General features: G+C 57.8%; 8 protein-coding genes across 8 annotated transcripts; 5 read left to right on the forward strand and 3 right to left on the reverse strand.

Annotated features, from left to right (window-relative positions):
* Nucleotides 1–119: 119 nt before the first annotated feature.
* On the forward strand, nt 120–2,738 carry PSEUBRA_000383 (Neutral/alkaline nonlysosomal ceramidase; the record flags this gene model as incomplete). The annotated part of the gene is made up of 1 exon (XM_016435979.1): nt 120–2,738. The coding sequence occupies one exon, from the start codon at nt 120–122 to the stop codon at nt 2,736–2,738; it is 2,619 nt and encodes an 872-aa protein (XP_016294972.1).
* Nucleotides 2,739–2,914: 176 nt separating this feature from the next.
* PSEUBRA_000384 (ATP-grasp fold, succinyl-CoA synthetase-type) lies at nt 2,915–4,189 on the reverse strand (the record flags this gene model as incomplete). Its single annotated transcript, XM_016435991.1, has 1 exon — nt 2,915–4,189. One exon carries the CDS (start codon nt 4,187–4,189, stop codon nt 2,915–2,917), a length of 1,275 nt encoding a protein of 424 aa, XP_016294973.1.
* Nucleotides 4,190–4,653: 464 nt separating this feature from the next.
* PSEUBRA_000385 (Protein of unknown function DUF1665) lies at nt 4,654–5,670 on the forward strand (the record flags this gene model as incomplete). Its single annotated transcript, XM_016435964.1, has 1 exon — nt 4,654–5,670. One exon carries the CDS (start codon nt 4,654–4,656, stop codon nt 5,668–5,670), a length of 1,017 nt encoding a protein of 338 aa, XP_016294974.1.
* A 915-nt stretch (nt 5,671–6,585) lies between these two features.
* PSEUBRA_000386 (Phospholipase D-like domain protein) lies at nt 6,586–11,973 on the forward strand (the record flags this gene model as incomplete). The annotated part of the gene is made up of 1 exon (XM_016435965.1): nt 6,586–11,973. The coding sequence occupies one exon, from the start codon at nt 6,586–6,588 to the stop codon at nt 11,971–11,973; it is 5,388 nt and encodes a 1,795-aa protein (XP_016294975.1).
* Nucleotides 11,974–12,034: 61 nt separating this feature from the next.
* PSEUBRA_000387 (Ubiquitin-conjugating enzyme, E2) lies at nt 12,035–12,550 on the reverse strand (the record flags this gene model as incomplete). Its single annotated transcript, XM_016435990.1, has 1 exon — nt 12,035–12,550. The coding sequence occupies one exon, from the start codon at nt 12,548–12,550 to the stop codon at nt 12,035–12,037; it is 516 nt and encodes a 171-aa protein (XP_016294976.1).
* Nucleotides 12,551–14,265: 1,715 nt separating this feature from the next.
* Nucleotides 14,266–15,300, forward strand: PSEUBRA_000388 (Rhodopsin, archaeal/bacterial/fungal; the record flags this gene model as incomplete). Its single annotated transcript, XM_016435976.1, has 2 exons — nt 14,266–14,605; nt 14,759–15,300. The coding sequence occupies 2 exons, from the start codon at nt 14,266–14,268 to the stop codon at nt 15,298–15,300; spliced, it is 882 nt and encodes a 293-aa protein (XP_016294977.1).
* A 693-nt stretch (nt 15,301–15,993) lies between these two features.
* PSEUBRA_000389 (P-type ATPase, A domain protein) lies at nt 15,994–19,725 on the reverse strand (the record flags this gene model as incomplete). The annotated part of the gene is made up of 1 exon (XM_016435987.1): nt 15,994–19,725. One exon carries the CDS (start codon nt 19,723–19,725, stop codon nt 15,994–15,996), a length of 3,732 nt encoding a protein of 1,243 aa, XP_016294978.1.
* A 534-nt stretch (nt 19,726–20,259) lies between these two features.
* Nucleotides 20,260–20,658, forward strand: PSEUBRA_000390 (DASH complex subunit Dad4; the record flags this gene model as incomplete). The annotated part of the gene is made up of 3 exons (XM_016435978.1): nt 20,260–20,274; nt 20,354–20,497; nt 20,578–20,658. The coding sequence occupies 3 exons, from the start codon at nt 20,260–20,262 to the stop codon at nt 20,656–20,658; spliced, it is 240 nt and encodes a 79-aa protein (XP_016294979.1).
* Between the last annotated feature and the right edge of the window lie 203 nt (nt 20,659–20,861).

The following is a 20,861-nucleotide window of genomic DNA, read 5'->3' on the forward strand; positions in this document are numbered from 1 at the left end:
CTCGTACCGATACAACTCCAACCATCTCGACCGTCTCCTGCAGCGCGTCCTTTTGGATCAAGATCAGCCTCGACACTTGCACTAGCCTGCTGAGCTGATCAGCATCGGCCTTTTCCGCCATGACGGGCGCCGGCTACCAGCTGCTTCCCAACAGGGACAGCGAGGAGACATGCGTGTCCATGGACGGGCACGAGAAGGGCAGCCCAGAAAAGCACGCTCTCCCACTCTCCATCAGCAGCGAAGACGAAGAAGGCGACACCATGAAGCGCAGAAGCCCCTGCCTCCTCTTCAAAGTCGCCCTCTGCCTCGTTCTCATCGTGTCTAGCGCCTTTGCTGCGTGCTGCGCGTATCGCAAGGGCAGCAGCAGTGCGATATGGACCAATCGACCCATCACACTCAATCGTCGTCCCACCACGACCCTTGGCGTACACTCGGATGTCGTCTTTGGACTCGGCATCGGCGATGTCACCGGTCCCATTGTCGAGGTCAACATGATGGGCTATGCAGCACTGCCTCAAACCAACACCGGGCTTCACATCCGCTTGCGATCCCGTGCGTTCATCGTCGGATCGAAAGAGGAAGACACGTCTACAACAAGCAAGCTCCTCACCAGATCTAAGAGCTTCATCCCTACGGCTGACGGATCTGCCACTCGATGGCTGTTCATCAACTCGGACATCTGCATGGGTGACACAGCTCTTCGCAGGGCGGTGGTCGACCAGCTTCGACAGAAGTACCCCGGCATCTATGGCGAGCGCAACGTCGCTTTCGTGGGCACGCACTCGCATGCTGGGCCCGGAGGCTTCATGCAGTCGCTTCTTCCTACGCTCACATCCAAAGGCGTCATCCTCCAGAATTTCGATGCCATCGTAGAAGGCACTGTTCGAGCTGCGGAGCGCGCGCACGGCGATTTTGATAACAGGCAAGCGAAGCTGAACGAGGAAGAGACTCGCAGCACGCGCCTTAGCTACGGAGAGACTCGACTGGAAGACGCACACGTTCAACGTAGCCGATATGCGTACGAGCAGAACCCACAGGAGGAGAGGGATTTGTACAACGACGAGGATCAGGATCACGACTTTGGCCTGCTCAAGTTTGAAGACGTCGCCGGGTCCGAGGTCACAGCCGCAGGATTCCTGTCGTGGTATGCTGTCCACGGCACCTCGCTGTACGAGAACAACACGCTCACCTCGGGAGACAACAAGGGTCTGGCCGCGCTGTTGTACGAGACAGCCGAGCAGCCGGACAAGCTTCCTGGCCAGAACAACTTCGTGGCGGGCTTCTCGCAGGCGCTGGTCGGTGACACGTCGCCAAACACCAAGGGCGCCTGGTGCGACGATGGCTCGGTGTGCGAGTACAAGCATTCGACGTGCGATAACGGCAAAGGTCAGGACCGCGTGCAGACGTGCCACGGTCGCGGCCCTGCTTGGGGTCTGGACGAGTACCTCGGAGTCAGCCCCACTGGCGGCTACGACTGGGCGTCGAACGAGATCATTGCCCGCAAGCAGGTTGATGCTGCGCGTGCCATCATGGAACGCGACCTTTCCGATTCTGCCGGGGCAAAGGACGACTATGAAAGCATGACCTTGCTCACTGGACCCGTCAAGAGCGTCAAGATGAACATCGACATGAGCCAGTATACCGTCTATCGTCCCGATGGCACTCGTGTCAAGACATGCCCTGCTGCACTCGGCTATGGCTTTGCGGGCGGCACCACCGACGGTCCGGGCGCCTTCGACTTCGTTCAGGGCAGCAACAACACGGACCACCACAATCCCTTCTGGGACCTCGTCAAGGGGTTCATCAAGAACCCGGGACCGGAGCAGATCGAGTGCCAGGCGCCCAAGGCGATCTTGCTGGACATTGGCGAGATCCACAAGCCGTACGACTGGGGCCCGTCGATCGTTGAGGTGCAGATGCTGCGTGTTGGCCAGCTCTTCATTCTCATTGTGCCTGGAGAGTTCACGACGATGGCTGGGCGAAGGCTGAAGAAGGTGGTGAGGGAGGCGATTCAGAAGGCCGGGTTGGTGGATGAAGGCGTGGAGCCGATCGTGCAAGTCAGTGGGCCTGCGTCTACGTACGGCCACTACGTGACGACCGAGGAGGAATACAGCGTTCAACGTTACGAAGGCTCGAGTACGCTCTTTGGCCCGCACACGCTCGAAGCGTACATGGACGTCTTCTCGCGTCGACTCGTGCCCGCTTTGCGCGATGGCGCACGCGACCTACCCGTTGGACCGCAGAAGGAGTTCGACATCACCAAGGCGTGGAAGCTCAAGACCGGTGTGGTTTATGATAATCCTCCCATCGGCCACTCGTTCGGCGACGTCCTCGAACAGCCACTCCTCTCGTATCCTATCCCCAACAGCGCAAACTCGACCCTGACACCGTTCAACAAACCTCTCACGGTTTCATCGAGCAGCAACATCACCGTATCGTTCGTAGCCGCCAACCCGCGAAACAACCTGCGTCTCGAAGGCACGTATTTCGAGATCCAGCGGTACACGGATGACGGTCGCTGGTATGTCGAGCGTACCGACGGACATCACTCGACAACGATGCGCTGGACCCGCACCAACGAGCTGCACGGGTCCAGCGTAATTGATGTCGGATGGGACGTTGAGCCGTGGACAAAGGCCGGCTTGTATCGGGTGGTGTATTATGGCGATCGAAAGACGCCAGTGACGGGCAAGATTCAGAGCTTCGAGGCGACGAGTAACGAGTTTTACGTTGTGTAGATACCCATGGCATGGTCGTCAATGTTACTGATTCAATTGACGTCGAGAAGCCTGTGCGCTGACCAGTGACCACTCCGTGAAGACAGCGAGCGTCTCAAGGCACAAGCAAAGCCATCATCCGACGATCAAGAGACAAAACGATTCGCATTCAACATTCTACAGCACCATCTCGCCCGTTAAAGAGTACCCTTCTGAGCGCTCTCCACCGCCTTGGCAGCAGCCTCATCAAGACCGTCAAAGGCAAAGATCTTGAGGTTGGACTTCTTGATCAACTCCTTGGCCTCCTTTTCGTGGGTGCCCTGCAACCTCACCACCAGAGGGATGCTCATGTCGAGCTCCTGGGTGGCCTGGATGATGCCCTCTGCGATCTTCTTGCAGCTGACGATGCCGCCGAAGATGTTGACAAAGATGCCTCGGACGTCCTTGGAGTTGAGGAGGAGTTCGAAGGCCTTTTTGACGCTAGCGGCGGAAGCGGTGCCTCCGACGTCGAGGAAGTTGGCGGGGTTGCCTCCGTTGAGCTTGAGCACATCCATCGTAGCCATGGCGAGACCGGCTCCGTTGACAAGGCAGCCAATGTTGCCATCGAGCTTGATAAAGTTGAGGCCGTACTTGGCGGCGTCGACCTCGTCGGGGTCCTCCTGGGTGGTGTCGCGCAGCTCGAAAACGTCCTGCTGGCGGAAGTCTGCGTTTTCGTCAAAGCCCAGCTTGGCATCCATGCACAGCACTTCGCCGTCCTTGGACTCGGCGAGCGGGTTGATCTCGACCTGCGTCGCGTCCTTCTCGTCAAACAGCTGGTAGAGCTTCTGGAACGTCTCGGCGGCCTGCTTCTCCTGCTTGGCCGAGGTGAAGCCGAGCTTCTTGGCAATGGCCAGAGCATCATCGTTGCTCAGACCCTTCTCAAAGTCGATGGGCGTGGTGATGATCGCGTCCGGGTTTTCAGCAGCAACATCCTCGATCGACATACCACCCTGGTTCGAGGCGATCAACACGGGAAGCTGGGTAGCACGGTCGTTGAGCACCGCGACGTAGTACTCGTGGTGCGGCGGACGCGCTTCAGCGATCATGACGGCGTTGCAGAGTCGACCGGCGGCACCAGTCTGCTTGGTGATGAGGTGGTTGCCAAGCATCTTCTCCGCCAGATCGCGCGCCTCTTCAGGCGTCTTGATCAGATGAACACCACCCTTGAGACCCGAGTCGAAGTGACCCTTGCCTCGACCACCAGCAAGCACCTGCGCCTTGATGACGATCTCCTTGCCACCAAAGGACTGAGCGGCTTTGTACGCCTCATCGGGTGTCTTGGCGGCGATGTACTTGGGCACGGCGATGCCGTACTTGGAGAGGATGTCCATGGAAAGGTGCTCGTGGATCGAGAGGTAGCGCTTCTGAGCGGGAACGCCGCGGACCAGCGTCCGGGCCATCGAGGCGCGTGTGCGGAGCGCGTTGAACAGCATCTTTTTGGATAATGAGGAAGGGGAGGGATGGGATGATAAGAGGAGAAAGGAGGGGAGGAATCGAAGGAAGAAGATACGAGTGCGATGGTGTCCTTGAATCGCCGAGCACCGACACCCACCATTTGCGCTCGCACTTGGCCGGCTTAGACGGAAGCAAGCGTTGTGCGCCTCAAAAAGCGGCTCATTCCGTCCGAGCTTTAGAGCGCTGTCCGATTCGCTCCTTTGCTGATTTTCGCCGGTGCAGAAAACGTGGTTCGATCACACAGTCACAGCATCCACCGCGATGTCGAAAATTGCCAAATCTGCCCGATATCAACACTGAACGGAATTCGGATTTCTCACCGCTCCAAATTTCGGCTGAGAAGAAAATTTGGCCCTGAATGAGAAGCGTTACCCTTCGCCTCTTCACTCGTAACACATCAACACTCTCATATCACACATAGCGGCTTCGACTCACTGCAACCATGGCAGCCGGCAAGTTCGGACCCAGCGGGCCCAAGATGACCATGAAGGCGCCTCAGTCGAGCTCGAGCTCTGCTCCTCGTGCAGGGCCATCACAACGAAAGGGCGCTCCTAGCAAGGGCAAGCAGCCAGCAAAGTCAGCACGCCAGGACGAGAGCGACTCGGAAGACGACAGGAGGGACGACGATCAGATCTCGCTCGAGAATGGCGACGATGACGAGCCTGACACGGAAGATGAGATCGAGGCAGCCAAGGGAGCCGGGTCCAAGAGCAAAAAGACGGCCAAGCGCAAGCGCAGAGCCACCTCTCCAACCTCCTTCGGAAGTGCGCTAGAAGGTCTGCTTGGAATCGCACCATCTGCATCAGCAGATGCGCTCGAGACCCTGGATGAGGACGAGGAGGAAGTAGACGCTGAAGAAGAGGCCAGCAAGAAGGCCAAGAAGTCGAAGACCGCCTCAAGCAAATCAGAAGCCTCGGTACCAGCCATCCTCTCGCTTGCACCGCATCTCCGTCGCTCTGCGCAATCCACTACACTCAGTGCTCGAGCAGCACGTATCGCGCTCGAACAGAAGCGTCGTCGCGAAGAACGCTCCCACATCAAGGACGTCATTGGTGGCTGGGGTCCTCCTGGCGTGCTCCCCGCACTCGAGGACGAGGACGGCAACATCATCGAGACTTTCTACGCCGAGAACGACGAGCAGCGACTGGAGGAGTTTGCGAGTCAAGGCGGCAGCCAGGTGTACGAGCGCAAGCTGCGCAAAGTGGCACAGCGCGGTGTGGTCAAGCTGTTCAACGCGATTCGTGCTGCGCAGACCACGACCGAGGACGATCTGGAGGAGGTCGAGGCCAAGAAGAGCGCGGCTGCTGCGGCAGGAAAGGTCAAGGCAAGTGCAGTGCCGGCGAAGAAGGCAGGATTGGCCAGCAAGGACGCCCGACTGGCCGATTTGAGCAAGTCGAACTTCTTGGATCTGATCAAGAAGAGCGCAAAGGGGAAAGGGAGCGGTGTTGCTGCCAAGTGAAAGGTCACACGTGTCTAGCGCTCTCCTCGCATCTGTATACCATCTTTATCGTAACGTGCCTCTTGCATCATCTGACTAGCCGAATGGACCCCGTTTTGACCGTGCAAGCGGGATCGTGATGAGCAATTCCGGCGGCTTGTGCGTGAGACCATGCAGTCTCAGGGGCTCGAGAGAGGTCACGATGAACATCGTCACCGGCGGTCCAAGCGAGCGGAGAGAGATGACAATCTCACGTTGTCAGGGTAACTAGCAGCGCGATACACAGGACCCAAAAGAATGGCGTAGCGTGGGTCAAACAGGGCCCAAGCGAGGTCTCAAGACGAAGTCCAGAGATCCGGGCTGTGTGTGTCAAGAGCCTTGGAAGTGAAGGGGTAAGGTGACGCTGTGACAGAAAAGGGTCGCCATGCGGAGAAATGTGGGAAAATGACAGGTGCGAGCAACGCTTTCGTCATTCTGCACGCTGCTAAGCAACCACCGACAGCCCCCTGCTTGTGTGCCTGTTTTCTGGCCCTGAAAGTGATATTTCGACCGGCGCTTCGCTAAAACAAAAGAGTAGCTCAGGGCGAGTGTGTTTGGTGCTTTCCAACGTGCATCGAGAGCATTCGACATCCTGGCTCAGCCTTATTTCACCGTCAGCTTGTGCTTTCAACTGACCATCACCTTCGCTCACATTCACACCACAAGCGACGTGACTTCCATCGCCAGCGTATCGACGGTCCAAGTACTCCCTTCACCTGATATCCACAACCGGCTGCCTAAGCTCGGTCAAAGCCACGTCTTGTTACGGCACTCGACCCGCATTGGCCATACAGCAGTACCATCAGATGTCGTCCTGAGCAGCTCTCTCGCCAATCATCAACATCATCAGGCTTCCATCGCCTAGTTTGGGCTTGAATCATATAGTCTGCCGCAAAGATGTCGTCTGGAACATCGTTCGCGGACCTCGCGCATCAAGCATGGGACACGGCAGCACAAGCAGCTGGCTTCTCCTCGATCAACGAAGAGGCCGCAGCCGACAACAAAGACGAAGCCCAGTCTTCCGCGGCTGACGTAGATAGTAAGAAGCCTTCGGGCAATTCGAAAGCAGACGGCCAGCTGAACGAAGATCACGAAGAAGAGCCATATCGAGGAGCCCCGGGCAATCATCCCAACGATCCCGATGCTCGCATCAATCACCCAGATGCCGTCAATGGTGATCCACGCGGCTCGTCCAAGGAGTCTTCTGCAGAGCCGCAGGTCGACAACTCTGACAGCAAGGAGGCGAATGGCGAAAAGACCAAAACCGAATCTTCAGAGATCAAGCACCCATACAAGTCACGAGAAGACGACATGGGCCAATCCATCATCGAACGTGCGCTTGGCGACGACGGTCTCACCGCACAGCGACAGGGCACCATCTACGACAAGCAGCTCGAGAACGAGATGGACGGCTCTTATAAGAAAACGCAAAAGGAGACCAAGCCTGAGAGCGCAGCCGCGGAGTTGGGCCTGCCTGTCCATTCTGAACGCAACAGGAAAGACGGCAAGCACGATTTCGCCATCAAAGCCGATGAGAACGAGGACGCACACCAGGAGCACGCTGCTAATCGCGGTCCATCCTGGGCTTCGCGTCCTGACGACAAGCAACGTGCCAAAATTGCAAAAATGAAGGAAGAACAGGCCAACGGTACTTGGAAACGCCGCTTCTCGAGCTTTGGCCCATCTGGCTCTACCGGTCCCTCGACACCCGCCAAAGAGGCTGACGGAAAGGATAAGGAAAAGGGCGGTGGTCTTTTCGGCGGCAAATTCGATGGCAGCTCACCCGCACGTCCCGTCTTGAGCAGCCTGTTCAGCTCCACCAACGGACACCGCCGAAACACAAGTCGCAGCAGCCTCGGCAAGGATCAGAACGGCGACGCTTCGCCTACGGCCGAGAACAAAGGAAAGAAGTCCGAGTCCTCCGCCTCTAGGCCTGAAGCTTCGCGACATTCCAGCCGCTGGGCGGACAACTCGAACAAGATGCGCAACGCCTTTGAGCCTCCCACACCGGCTGCTGAAGAGGGGCCCAGCGACGCCAACGGCGATCAGCAGCAGGAAGACAACAGCGACGTTCCAACTCCCGAGCTCTCCCCTGACGATCAAAGGTTGCGCGCCATCACAAAAATCATGCTCGGCTCTGAGAAGGAACAAGAGAAGAGAGAAAAGCAATCCTCGGACGACAAATCAGGCCCTGGCCTCGGTGGTGCGCCTCAAGCACAAACCAGATGGGCGCAGCTCAAGCAGAAGGTGCGCGATTCACAAAAGACCAAGAAGGAGCAGCAAAAGTCGAGCGCCGTCAACATCGACCTGGCCAAGGAGCTGCAGACTGGCATTCTTCCCGTCTTCCTCCTCAAGATGGCCGTGGAGCGCGACGAGTCCAAGCACCGTCGTATTCCCGTCTTGCTCAACCACCTCCGCCTCCGCGTCACGGATAGCGTCAACCCCATGCACAACACACACGCTGTCTTCCGTATCGAGCTCGAGTACGGCGACGGCCTCGTCAAGTGGGTCATCTATCGCGAGCTTCGCGACTTTATCAATCTTCATGCGCATTATCGAGCCGCAGCGCTTCGAGGGTACCTCGGCAGATCGGTTGGGAAAAACTCGAGCGAGGGCGATGTCGGCTTGCCTCAATTCCCCAAGATGAGCCTTCCGTACTTCAACCAGCTTCAACGGAAAGGCAAGACTTCGAAAGCCGAATTTGCCCGCGCCCAGCGAGACTCGCTGGAGAACTACATCATCGAGCTGATCCGCAGCACCATGTTCCGTGCCGAGGCTAACCGTCTCTGCAAGTTCTTCGAGATCTCGGCGCTGTCCGTGTCGCTGGCAAGTCGCGGCGGTCATCAGGGCAAGCAGGGCTATCTGCGCATCCTGTCGCGCTCATCCCGCAAGAAGGACCAGAAGAGCATGCTGACGCCTGCCAAATGGGCCAAGGCATACGAACCCAAATGGTTCATTGTTCGCGAAAGCTTCATCGCCATTGTCAACGAGCCGGACAGCCTGCAACTCTACGATGTCTTCCTGATGGACAACGAGTTTAAGGTCGAACGACCTAAGCGTCTCTACAAGCAAACCATGCATCTGGCGCACGGGCTCACGCACAGCGATGACAAGAAGGGTCCCGACGTCGACAGCTCCGAGCAGCCCGATTCCAGCAAGAGCAACGGCAACAAGGAAGCTTCGTACGATCAGACCGCTCTGTTGACCGACGGCCACTTCAAGGACGCGGACCCGACTAAACGGGAGGAAGCGCACAACGAGGAAAGGCACACGAGTAGCCATACCTTCTACATTCACAACGCCGAGCGCAAGCTAAAGCTGGTCGCCAAGAACGAGCGCATGATGGAGCAATTCATCGTCTCGATGCAAAAGATGGCTGCACGCAACATCTTTGGCGGCACCAACCGCTTCGAGAGCTTTGCGCCTATCCGACTCAATGTGTCTGCGCAGTGGCTTGCGGACGGACGCGACTACTACTGGAACCTCAGCAAGGCGCTCATGATGGCCAAGGACCGCGTCTTCATTCACGACTGGTGGCTGAGTCCCGAGCTCTACCTGCGCAGACCCGGTCATCCGAAATGGAGGCTCGACAACATGCTCAAGAAGAAGGCCGAGGAAGGTGTCAAGATTTTCGTCATCATCTACAACGAGGTGTCGAATAACTTTACGCCCACCGACTCGAACTACACCAAGCAGCGTCTCATCGGTCTTCACCGAAACATCTTTGTCCAGCGCTCGCCCAGTCACTTCCAGACCGGAACCTTCTACTGGGCTCATCACGAGAAGCTCTGTGTCATTGACGAGACGATCGCCTTCATGGGCGGTTTCGATCTGTGCTTCGGACGCTACGACACTCCTGCCCATGTGCTGGTCGATGATGCTTTGTATCACAAGCGCGAAGGTGACTCCGATGCCGATCATGGCCTATCGCAAAAGTCAGGCTACATCGGCCCTGTCAAGGATGGTCGAGAAGCTCACATCTGGCCTGGTCAGGACTACGCCAATGAGCGAGTCATGGAGTGGCACACGCTCAGCAAGCCGGCAGAGGACTTGTTCCCACGTGAGAAGTTCCCCAGAATGCCCTGGCACGATGTGGGTCTCCAGATCGTCGGGCAGCCGGCTCGTGATCTGTGTCGCCACTTCATTCAGCGCTGGAACTTCCTGCTTCGAATCAAGAATCACACGCGACAGATGCCGTTCCTTGTGCCTCCTCCGGACTTCACACCGGAAGAGCTGCACAAGTATGGTCTCACAGGTACTTGCGAGGTACAAATCTGCCGATCTGCGGGCCCTTGGAGTCTGGGCACCACCAACAAGGTGGAGCATTCGATCCAGAACGCGTACCTCAAGTCGATTCAGATGAGCGACCACTTTGTCTACATCGAGAATCAGTTCTTCGTCACGTCCACCGTGATGGAGGGCAACAAGATCGAGAACAAGATCGGCGAGGCGCTCGTCAGTCGCATCATTCGAGCCCACCGAGAGGGCACACCTTGGCGCGCCATCATCGTCATCCCGCTCATCCCCGGTTTCCCCATGCCCATCGACCACCCGGACGCCTCTTCGGTGCGACTCATTGTCGACCTGCAGAACCGCTCGATCTCTCGTGGCGAGCATTCCATCTTTGGCAAGCTGCGCAGGGAGGGCATCGACCCGGAGCAATACATCAGCTTCTTCTCGCTGCGAACGTGGGGCAAGCTGCGTGGAGGTCAGTTGACGACGGAGCAGATCTACCTGCACGACAAGGTGATGATCGTCGACGACCGACTGGCCATCATCGGGTCGGCCAACATCAACGAGCGCAGTCAGCGCGGTGATCGCGACTCGGAGCTCGCTGCTGTGGTTCGCGACCACGATATGATCGACAGCACTATGGGCGGTCAGCCGTACAAGGTGGGTCGTTTTGCGCATACGCTGAGGATGCGGCTCATGCGAGAGCACCTCGGTGTCGACGTGGACGAGCTCGAGGCGAACGAGCGACGCGGCGAAGGCAAGAGCAAAGGGTCTGCCAACGGTCATGCGGGGTCCGATGAATCAGAGTCCGAAGATTCTGAGGGCGAAGACGAGCCGGAGCTGGCTGGAACCGACGACGAGTGGGACCCTGATCACGAACAGACCCACGGCGGTCTCAAGCGAGACGGTGATCAGGAGGGCAAACCATCCGACCTCATCGACGTGCCCACCAACAAGGAGATCGTCAAAGAAAAGGCGTCCACCCTCGCCGAACATGGCAGTGGTACGACCTCGACGATGCGGCGCCAGATCAGAGAGACGCTCGCCAACGGCAAGGAGAAGGCCGAGGCCAAGGTCGAAGAGTCGAACGAAATCTCCGACTCGGCGGCCAACCACAACGAGCGATACCAAGCCGCCCGCCAAGAGCGCGTCAACCTGGCGCTGCAGGGCCAAGACTCGCAAAAGTTCGTCGACGGCAAGTACGACAACAGCATGGAGCCTACCCTCGAAGAGAAGATGATGGTGGAGGACGGCAATGCGATCAACGGTCGATCGCGACACTCGGCCGAACGATCCGGTCATGGACAGCAGCGCGACCACCGTCAGCTGCTCGGTTCTCTCAGCTCGTCCAGTCTGGGCCCAGACCGCGAAACCGAGATGCTGCGTCGATCCGAGCAGCGCAGTCGACCGCCCTCGCAGGGCGGTCTCGACGATGCACGCCGTAAGCTCTCAAGTCGGATGTCGAACGACCTCTGGAACCTACCCGCTGCAACGGTCGACATCGACCCGCATCGCTTCCAGGATCCCGTCGACGACTCGTTCTACGTCGACTACTGGCTCACGTGCGCGGTGCACAACACGCAGATCTTCCGCAAAGTGTTCAAGTGCGTACCGGACGACACGGTGACGACGTGGGCGGAGTACAAAGCGTTTGGAGCGTGGGCGGATCGGTTGGCGCGTTCGGGGCGGTTTGGAGCGAAAGAGTCCAAGGCGGAACGGGATGCCCAGGCACACAGCGTGCCGGGGGCCAGCGTGGGCGGTCCCGCCGGTCAGATTCCCACCAGCGGCGACTCAAAGCACGAGTCGAAGGAGAAGGACGACGATCAGGTCCCCTCCACGCTGCGAGACGCTGGGAAGGAGAAGGACAAGAAGGAAAAGGAAAAGGAGGTCGAGGGGTTCAGCGGAAGGGAGCTGGAGCAGATGGAGGCACTGTTGGAGGAGTGCAAGGGGAGTCTGGTGTTGCATCCAACCAGGTTCTTGGAGGCAGAGGATCATTCGAACAACTTCCTGTTTGCGATGGATCGGATCAATCCGCTGTTGATCTACGATTGAGCTGGGGAAGGTGTATATGCAATTCAGTTTTTGATACAAGTACAAATTGTGTGTGCGAGATTCACGAGGGTTGGGCAAAGAGCAGCGTGTACATCCTACACATGCTCCTATACGCCCGCCCATCGCCACACCGCACCATCGTAGCAGCATCGACATTCAGCGGCGAATCGGGTTCTGGTGCGTCTAGCAAGGCGAGAATCGCAGTGCAGGCGGAGCTCAACGTCCATGCTGGCGTCCACTGCTCCTTGAGCACATCAAGACAGATCTCTCCATCCTTCCAGGCGACGTTGGGGTGAAAGATGCGCGTTTGGAACTTGATCACTGGTGGCTTGGTGGGATATGCTGGTGGGATCGCGATGGAGAGGGTGAAGATGCCGCCGGTGTAGGGGGAGGAGGGCGGGCCGCGAAGGAGAGCCGTCCATTCGGAGAGGTCTTGCGCATCCAAATCGTAGGGTCGCAGTTCGAGCAGGTCTGGGTTTGCGGAGGGGGAGCGAGTGGTGTTGGGTAAAAGGCCAAGCTCGCGTGATGTGGATTGGTATTCTTTGAGAAGACGCTTTGTCGATGGTGTGGCCGCCATGTTGAGCGATATGTGTGAGAGCGAGGCTTCTCTGTGAGGTACTGGCGGACGCAGTGCGGATAAAAGACGGGCTCGTCTGGCTGGTCAGAGAGACTCGCAAGGTGAACCCCACTGGCCGTATCCGAACAAGCTGCTTCTGCTCGATGAAAGCGCCAGAAGAGGCAAAGTGACCGGGCGAGACGTCGGGCGGGTGTGTTGTGCGGCAGGTGATTGTGTCGATGTACACAGCTCGAGGTGATGCAGATCGATCAAAGATCTCGCTGGACGGATACTGAGGATGCGGTGGTGATGGTGGAAGAGTTCATGAAGAGCCCCTTTCACGCCAAACAGAAGCAGTTCTTCTCCGCAAGCCAAAATCTCCACACCGACGACGTTCCGGCTCGGAAACAAGGCTTTCCCGGACTGCGATTTTGCGACCCCGGAATCGTGTGCTCGCACCGCGATCTCACATCTTGGAGGCAGTATTTAGCGAGGGTCTGGATCTGGATGGCCCGTGTGGAAAGGTCTCTCGCCAAATCGAAAACGCAGGGTTCAGCGCCTCACGTCCCTGGCCCGACCGAGTGTGCAGCACACGAGGCGAGGCGATGTCGGCATCGATCGATGCAAGAGGCTTCGCAGAGCCGACTCTGAGACAAGTTGCTGCACTTTCTTCCATCGTCGGAAGATGAGCAGGTACCTTATGGAACCCTGTCTCACGGCTCCTGACGCTGGCTTGCTTCCTACCACAGCGCCAAGGATGGAAGGTCGGAATCGATAGGATTGACAGACGGCTCTTTGCACGCATGGCTGCGGAGTGTGGGGGATGAAGTCACGTTGCAGTCTAGTCTCTTTGCGCGTCGCTGCCCATGCTAAGGCTTTCGGCTCTGATCTCGGTCAGTATCCCCGCTGTCTATCACGTTGCCGAGTCTGGTGCCATTGTTCAGACAAAGCAGCACTAAGAGACGGGGGCGCAAATCACAATCTTCTGCGATGCAAGCCGGTAAGCGAAGCGAAGGACGGAGCTGAGGAGGAGCGATCTGCGCAACCGTGCGCGAGCGGGGGCCCAGTCGAAGGCGAATTCCGAGGCTGCGATGCTTATTGACAGCCAACGTGCATTGAAGCACAGCGTGGATGGACCAAATTTAGTCCTCTCAAGTTTCCCACGCTGCTAGTGCTGACATCAGTGGGCAGCTGCTGCGCGACATTTTTTGAGAGGGTTCCCTCCACTCGAGCTCGGAAGCCTCGATCTGGAAAGACGGATCAAATGACCTGCAAATTGGTACTGAAGCACTGCCGCGTTGCTGCTAAGCTTTGCATTCGCGATCTTCGGTCCCACCCACACGTCACGCAACGCTTGTCGCGGAGCTCCTTTTGAGTGTGTCTGTGCGCAGTCAGCCTGAGAACGAATTGGCGTAACCGAGCAGCAGCTCTTGGGCAAGGGCAGCCGTACAGCATTCCCTTCTCATCGAAGCACAGTCTGAGCCAAGCCAAAGAAAAGCCCTCTGAGCCTCCTCGTCGACGTCCAGCTTTTTGCCCCGAGCACCTGTCCAGCGCCTTTATCTTGGCTCAGTCTGCTCGGCTTCCATTCCTCCTCTGCAACCACCACCATCGTCTTCCAGCTCCCGACTGCTGCTGCCGCCGCCCTCCCCTAACCCTCAAGACGAGCACCTCAAGCACTCGTTCCTCCTCAGCACTCCTCCACCACCAACACCACTACCTCGGAGCCATCTTCCAAAATGAACTCGTTCTACTACGACGGCGTCCTTGACGCTTTCAAGACCCCCGATGTCGGCATCCCCCCCATCCCCCCTCACCTCAAGCACCCCATTGAGTCGACTCAGTGGGGTCACACCTACCTCTGGGCCGTCTTCTTCATCATGGCCGGTTTCTCCGTTCTCTTCTTCATCTCGTCCCAGCGCGCTTCTTACCGATACCGTCTCATGCACACCACCACCTTCTTCATCACTGCTATTGCCGCCGCCTCTTACTTTGCCATGGCCACTGGTGTCGGCAAGACCCTGACCACCATCGGCGAGGGCCACCACAACGCTCCTCGCGAGTTCTTCTTTGCTCGATGTAAGTGCCAAGCGATGAGCCAGAAGAAGCAGCACCAACGCAACCAGGCGCTGGCTGTCTTCTCCCTCGCTCACAGCCTCTTCTGATCTTGAAAGGCCAAACGGAGTACTGACTATCGTTCGATCTGATCTTCGTGTTTCCGCTTACGCACAGACATCGACTGGGCTTTGACCACCCCTCTGCTCCTCTTCGACCTGACTCTCCTCGCTGGTCTCCCCGTCGCCGAGATCATCGTCCTTGTCCTCGCTGACGAGTTCATGATCGTCACCGGTGTCATTGGCGGTGTCCACCCTACCAACGTCGGCAAGTGGGGCTTCTTCACCTTCTCGTGCGTCGCCTTCGCCTGGGTCCTCCTCCAGCTCGTCACCTCGGGCCGCCAGACCGCCTTCCTGCGCAGCCCCAAGGTCGGCGGTCTGTACAACCAGATCTCGCTCGCCCTCGTTGTTGTCTGGACCGCCTACCCCGTCGCCTTCGCTCTCTGCGAGGGTACCGGCAAGCTCAGCCCCGACAACGAGATCCTCTTCTTTGCTATCCTCGATGTCATTGCTAAGCCCATCTGGGGTGCCTGGTTGCTCCTCGCTACCCCCGATGAGGGACACGTGCTCGTGCCCGAGTCGCTCTGCGCCCCCGCTGGCTCGCCTGCTTCGGGCGGCTACGGCGCCATTTCCCAGGAGCCCCGTGCTGAGGACGCCTAAATGAGTGTCACAGCGTCGAGATGCTACCAGTTCGGGGAGAACTATCCTTAGCGGGAATCCATCTCGTCTCGTGCACCTCTGCCCCACCTCCTCTCTCGTCCTTACTATTGATACCGCTTCCGTTCCAAGTCGTCCATTCGACACCCCCCTTCCACGGCCGATCCGACGCAGGGAATCCTTCCAAGACCTGTCCGTTATCGCACCTATGCCCCCCCATTCACTCCACTTGTTCGGCTCCCACATGCCAGCCTCCCTGTCTTGCGAGATGTTTCGCGTTTTTTGCTTCAGGTGAAATTCCAAGTCAGGTTTGCGTTGAACTCAAGCAGAGTGTGTATTGCCGGCTGCGCCTGAATGCAAGACCGGGTCTGCTCTCGGCTCGGGATGTTTGCCTGAAAGTGTGAGGCTCATGCAAGAGTGTGAGCGAGGAGAGCAAGCCGAAGGAGCTGGACGAGGCGAAGTAGATGGGGGTGTTCGCGTTGTAGTGGATTTTCAGGGCCGCATTTTTTGGCGCGACTTTCAACGTCCAAATGCATCACACGCTCAACATCATCTCCTTAACAAGCGCAAGTTCCACCACTTCAACGATCACATCACCATCCGTAGGCCAAGGGCGATGAGCATGGCATGACTGTGGAACTATATACACATTGTTGCGGGTGCGACCGGAGACCGCCGAGTCCCCAAGATGAGGATTTACAGCTCCTTCTTCTCCCCGGCCTTCTCCTCGGCAATCCGCTTCTCAACCACCTCCCTCCTCCTCCTCTCCAACCTCCTCTCCTGACCTCTCGTCACCAGCTCTTTCGGCTTGACATCGGCAAATAGCGCCCAGAAGCTCTCCAACACGTAGCTGCCCAAGAAATCCACCGTCATAGCAGCCACCAATCTCACCTGGTAGCCACTCTCCATCTTGACCAGCTGCAACCACTCGTTGAGTTCGGGCATGAACTCGGTGGCTCCCGCGATCGCAATACCACCCACGCTAACCAGGCCATAGTACAGATAGCGGTTCTCCCGGATTGATTCGCGCCACGGTCGACCGATGTAGTTGACCGCAAAAGTCGAGATGGTTTGCGACAGTCCGAGCAGGTAAACACCCGTGTTGAGCAGAGAAGGGGTGAATTTGGCCTCGAGATCGATCACGTCGTCCAAAGACTCGTACGCGATGCTGAGCGATTGGATGTAGTACATGCTGCCAATGTGCAGCGCCGTCTGGGTGAGGATGCTCCCAAAGACGTAGGCGTTGAGGATGTTGGCCACCGGTCGTTCTTTGGACAGCTTCTCGATCGGTTGCCCGCGCGAAATGCACAGGAAGCAGACCGAAGCCAACATGCCACTGATCGTCACTTGGTAATCGCCGAACTTGATGCCGTCCAGATAGAGGACCGACAGCGAGTACGCCTGGATCAAACAGTTGAGCGCTAGGATCTTGTACATCTGGATCGTCGCCACTAGCGTGCACCGTCCTTGACGGATGATGGCGATGATCGACTGGACGTTGCTCAGCTTCGACGTGAACGGTGCTGCGACGGACGCGTCACCCAGTCGGATCTGCGGAGGACCATCGTCGATATCCGCATCTGCCATCTGCGCCGTGATCGCCGAAAGGTCGAACTTGGCGGTGCGATCGGTGGTGCGAGCGTTTTGCATCTTGGCCAGCGCGTCGTCGCGCGCCTTCTCGAGTTCGGGGAACTTCTCCTTGAGCGCAGGCGGGACCGGCGGAGGAGGCTGACCGAAGCGCGCAGTGAGCGACAGCTGCGATTCGTACACCTTCTTCATGCGCTCCATCTTCTGGTGCTCGGCGATCTTGACCAGATCCTCCGGCGTGCCGTCAAGAAGGGCAACACCGATGTTGGCCGCCTTGAGCGCTCCAACGTCGTTGGTCCCGTCGCCCGCCATGAGTGTGATGTACCCGAGAGACTTGAGCGAGTTGAGGATGAACTCCTTTTGCGAGGGAGAGACGCGTGCGTATACCCAGGTGTTTTGGACCAGCTGGTTCCACGCTACGGGCGAGTCTTGGTACTGCTTCATGGCTACACCCGTGATGCAGATGTCGTATTTCTTGAAGAGGCTCGTGTCGAGCGGTTCGGAGGCCGTGACGGGGATGATGACCTGTTCGTCAACGGATCGCCATACAAGCTCCTGTTCCGACGTCGCACCCTCCCGAGCGTCGAGGATCAGCGTTTGACGATCCACAATCTCGACTTGCGTCGCCACGTGCACAGCAGTCAACGGGTTGTCGCCCGTAATCATAATGCAGCGATGACTCGAGTCGTTCAACATCTTGAGACTTTCGATCGCATCCGGCTTGAGGGGACAATGGAACACCAGGAATCCGCCAAACTTCAACCCGGCCTCCACCTTGTCTCGCGTCATGTTGTTGATGCTGTTCGTGTCATTGGGCTGGACATTGTCGACGAAGCGGTAGCCGAGGGCGAGCACACGCGACCCGCGGCGGGTGAAACCCTTGTACGTCTCGTCGTAATGAGCGGGGAGCTGAGAGAACATGGTCTTGAGGGTCTCGGGTGCGCCTTTGACCGCGATGAACACACGACGGCTGCCGGTCTGGTCGATGATGTGGTTGATGGTAGACATGCGTTTGAGGGCGGAAGAGAACTGGAATCGACGGCGGACCTGGACGCCAAAGCGATGCGGGCCGGCTTTTGGGTCGGTGGGGGTGAGCATGTCGCCCTTGTTGAGCTTCCAGTCCATTGATTCGAGGGTTGTCTTCTCCATGGGGTCGCCGACGAGGCCGTCCTCGAGCAGAACGAGTGCGTGCGCCGAAGCCAGAGTGAGCGTCGTCTCGGCCGAAGCCTCCTTGAGCGGGATCAATGGCGAGTCGCCACCGGGGGAGCAGTTGACCACACCCTGCACCTCAAGATCCTCGCCCGTGATGGTGCCAGTTTTGTCGAAGCAGCAGACGTCGACTCGACCGGCATACGGAATACGGAACGGCTCCGTGCAGAAGATGGCGTACTTGGCCAGGGCCATGAGCGAAGCGTTGACCGCCATGGACAGCTCCATGGGCAGCTCGGGCGGGACGACGGACGTGATGATCAATACGCAGTCCAGCAACAGCTTGCCCTTGGGACGCTCCATCTCGGTGCCCCGCACCCAGACGTAACCACTGGCAGCGATGGCAAAGATGAGGAGGAAACCGATGAAGACGAAGCTTTCGATGTTGTTGGCGGTGACGCGAGACTCGTTCTGGAAGACCATGAGGCGAATGAGCTGACCCTGCGAGGTGCCGAAGCCCGTGCGAAGGACGATGCCGAGTGCGCTGTTGTCGGGTGCGCGGAGCTTTGCGTAGGCGCTGTCGGCTTCGGGTGCGGTGGTCTGGAGGACCTTGGTGCCTCCAAAGACGACATTGTTACGGTCAGCACCATTGACGTCGAGAATGTCCTTGCCGTCGCGCAGTTCGATGTTCTCCTTGAGCAGAGGTGTGCTCTCACCGGAAAGCATGGCCTCATTGACGATGGTGGAGCCAGCAACCAGCAGCAGATCGCAAGGCGTTGCAGAGTCTTCCTTCGATCGGTCGATCGACACAAGGTCGCCGGGCAGCAGATCGGAGGTCTGCATCTCAGCCCACTTGCCAGCACGGTAAACCCAGATGCTGTAAGGCTGAATCGACATGGTCCTGAACTCGCTGAGCGTGCGCAGTCGCTGGAAGACGACGGTGCATTCGAAGACGACGAGCATGAAGAGCGTGAAGAGCGAGTAGTACCAGTACTCGTCGAGCATCCAGAGACCGACGCAGAAGACTTGGAAAACGAAGAAGGGCGCGACGGCATGCTCGAGGAAGAGGTCGACAAACTTGGGCTTGGGAATGTCGAGCTCGTTCTTGCCAAAGGTGCCGAGGGCGAGCTCGACATCCTTCTCGGTCTTGAATCCTTTGTAAGACTGGAAGTTCGAGAGGGGCGGGTTGGCATCGGCAGGGTAAGGCAGACGGCGGAAGGTGGGCTCCTTGATCAGAGGCGAGACAAAGATATCCGTGGGCGAAGCAGAAGCATCCGGGGTGGCGAGGATGTACTTGTCGGCCTGGTAGGTGAACGAGATCTCGATGGGCAGGTTGGGTCGCTCGACACGATCAAGCGAGACGATGGCACCTTCGCCCTTGTGTGCGAGTGGGTAGACGCGGACGAGCTCAGCATCATCGAGACTTTTGGCGGTGGTGCAAGTAGTCAGCACCTTGGCAGCGATGCTCCATTTGGTTACGAGGAAGCTGAGTGCGTGGCCGGAAATGAGAAGGACGGTGAAGACGAAGGTCCACTCCTCGGACCTGACCCAGTCATCGTACTTGAGGAAGTAGGCGTAGGCCCAGACGGGGTAGAGCGAGAGGAAGGGCAGGACATAGAGGTGAAGATATGTAGGGATGCTCCGGTGCAACGAGACGCTTGCGATCTCGGGTGACTGAGTAGCGACCTTCATCCTGGCGGATGTGTGCACACCTGTGCGACTGCAGACTGTTGCGACGAATGCAGCAGCCAGAGACGCAGTGGCGGGGCTTTGCAGACACGAAGGCGATGGGAGACGAAAGGAACACCTTGTTGAGACGGTCTCCTGAGTCACTTGATCTTGTGGGGATGATAGAAGGCAAGGTGGTGTAGGCTGGCTGCACCTGCAAAAACGTCAATGCACCGTCAAAGTCAGCGAATCAGCGGACAGGTTGAGAAGATCTTCTCGACTTGAGTGGCTCAGCCTTGCTCAGAAGCTGACCGTCTGCAGCTGGCTCCACGTCGACTTTGTACGCGGCCTTCAACCCGTAATTTTTTGAGTGTGTTAGACCTATGAATATGCTCATCACGTGTCGCACGAATCATTTCGAAAGCGCTCTCTCTGAGACACGGTGAGACTGCACAGGTCCAGACGCGCGCGTCAAGTTTTTGGAGAGAGCAACACTTCAAAGTGACACTTCACTGTATGGAACTCATCACCACCATCTCAAACGCACCATTACGCATCATGGAGAATCCACATGTAAGTTCGGCACCCTCTCGCAGCAGCCGCGCATAGTATCTTATACTGATGCTCGTCTACATATGCTACAACACTACAGGAGGAGAGACAGTCGCTGCTGCTCGAACGAATCACAAAGAGCGTCCACCGACTCAACGAGGCGTTGCTCGAGCTCGACCGATCCGTCGTTGAGATCAACAATCACAACCAGGCCATCACCATCGTTGCGGAGCTTTCTGAGGCTGTGAGTGCTTCCCGTCTCAGCTGAGCGTCGTGTGCCCGCATGCTAACTCCGCTCTTTTCAATCACGTTTCGCTTAAACAGTACCGCCGAAACGCAGCGTTCAACCTGGCAAACATGGAGGCGGTCGACGAGGACGGGCTCGGCAAGGTGTCGATGGATTGATTCGACGCTCCATCATTTGATGCTCGTCAAGTCCTGACCTGCCAAACCAATGCGGCTCAAAGTCATCCGCCAATCTGCCACTGTATTTGTACCCTCTTCGACCCTCTCTTTTGCACCGTCCGCTCCATCGTAGCGATTATGCACGCTGCTGGCATCACTACCAGGCGGTCCACGCAATGATATATACCCTTTTGCACCAAAGA

The sequence above is a fragment of the Kalmanozyma brasiliensis genome (assembly GCF_000497045.1).
Source record: "Kalmanozyma brasiliensis GHG001 unplaced genomic scaffold PSEUBRA_SCAF1, whole genome shotgun sequence".
NCBI lineage: Eukaryota > Fungi > Basidiomycota > Ustilaginomycetes > Ustilaginales > Kalmanozyma > Kalmanozyma brasiliensis.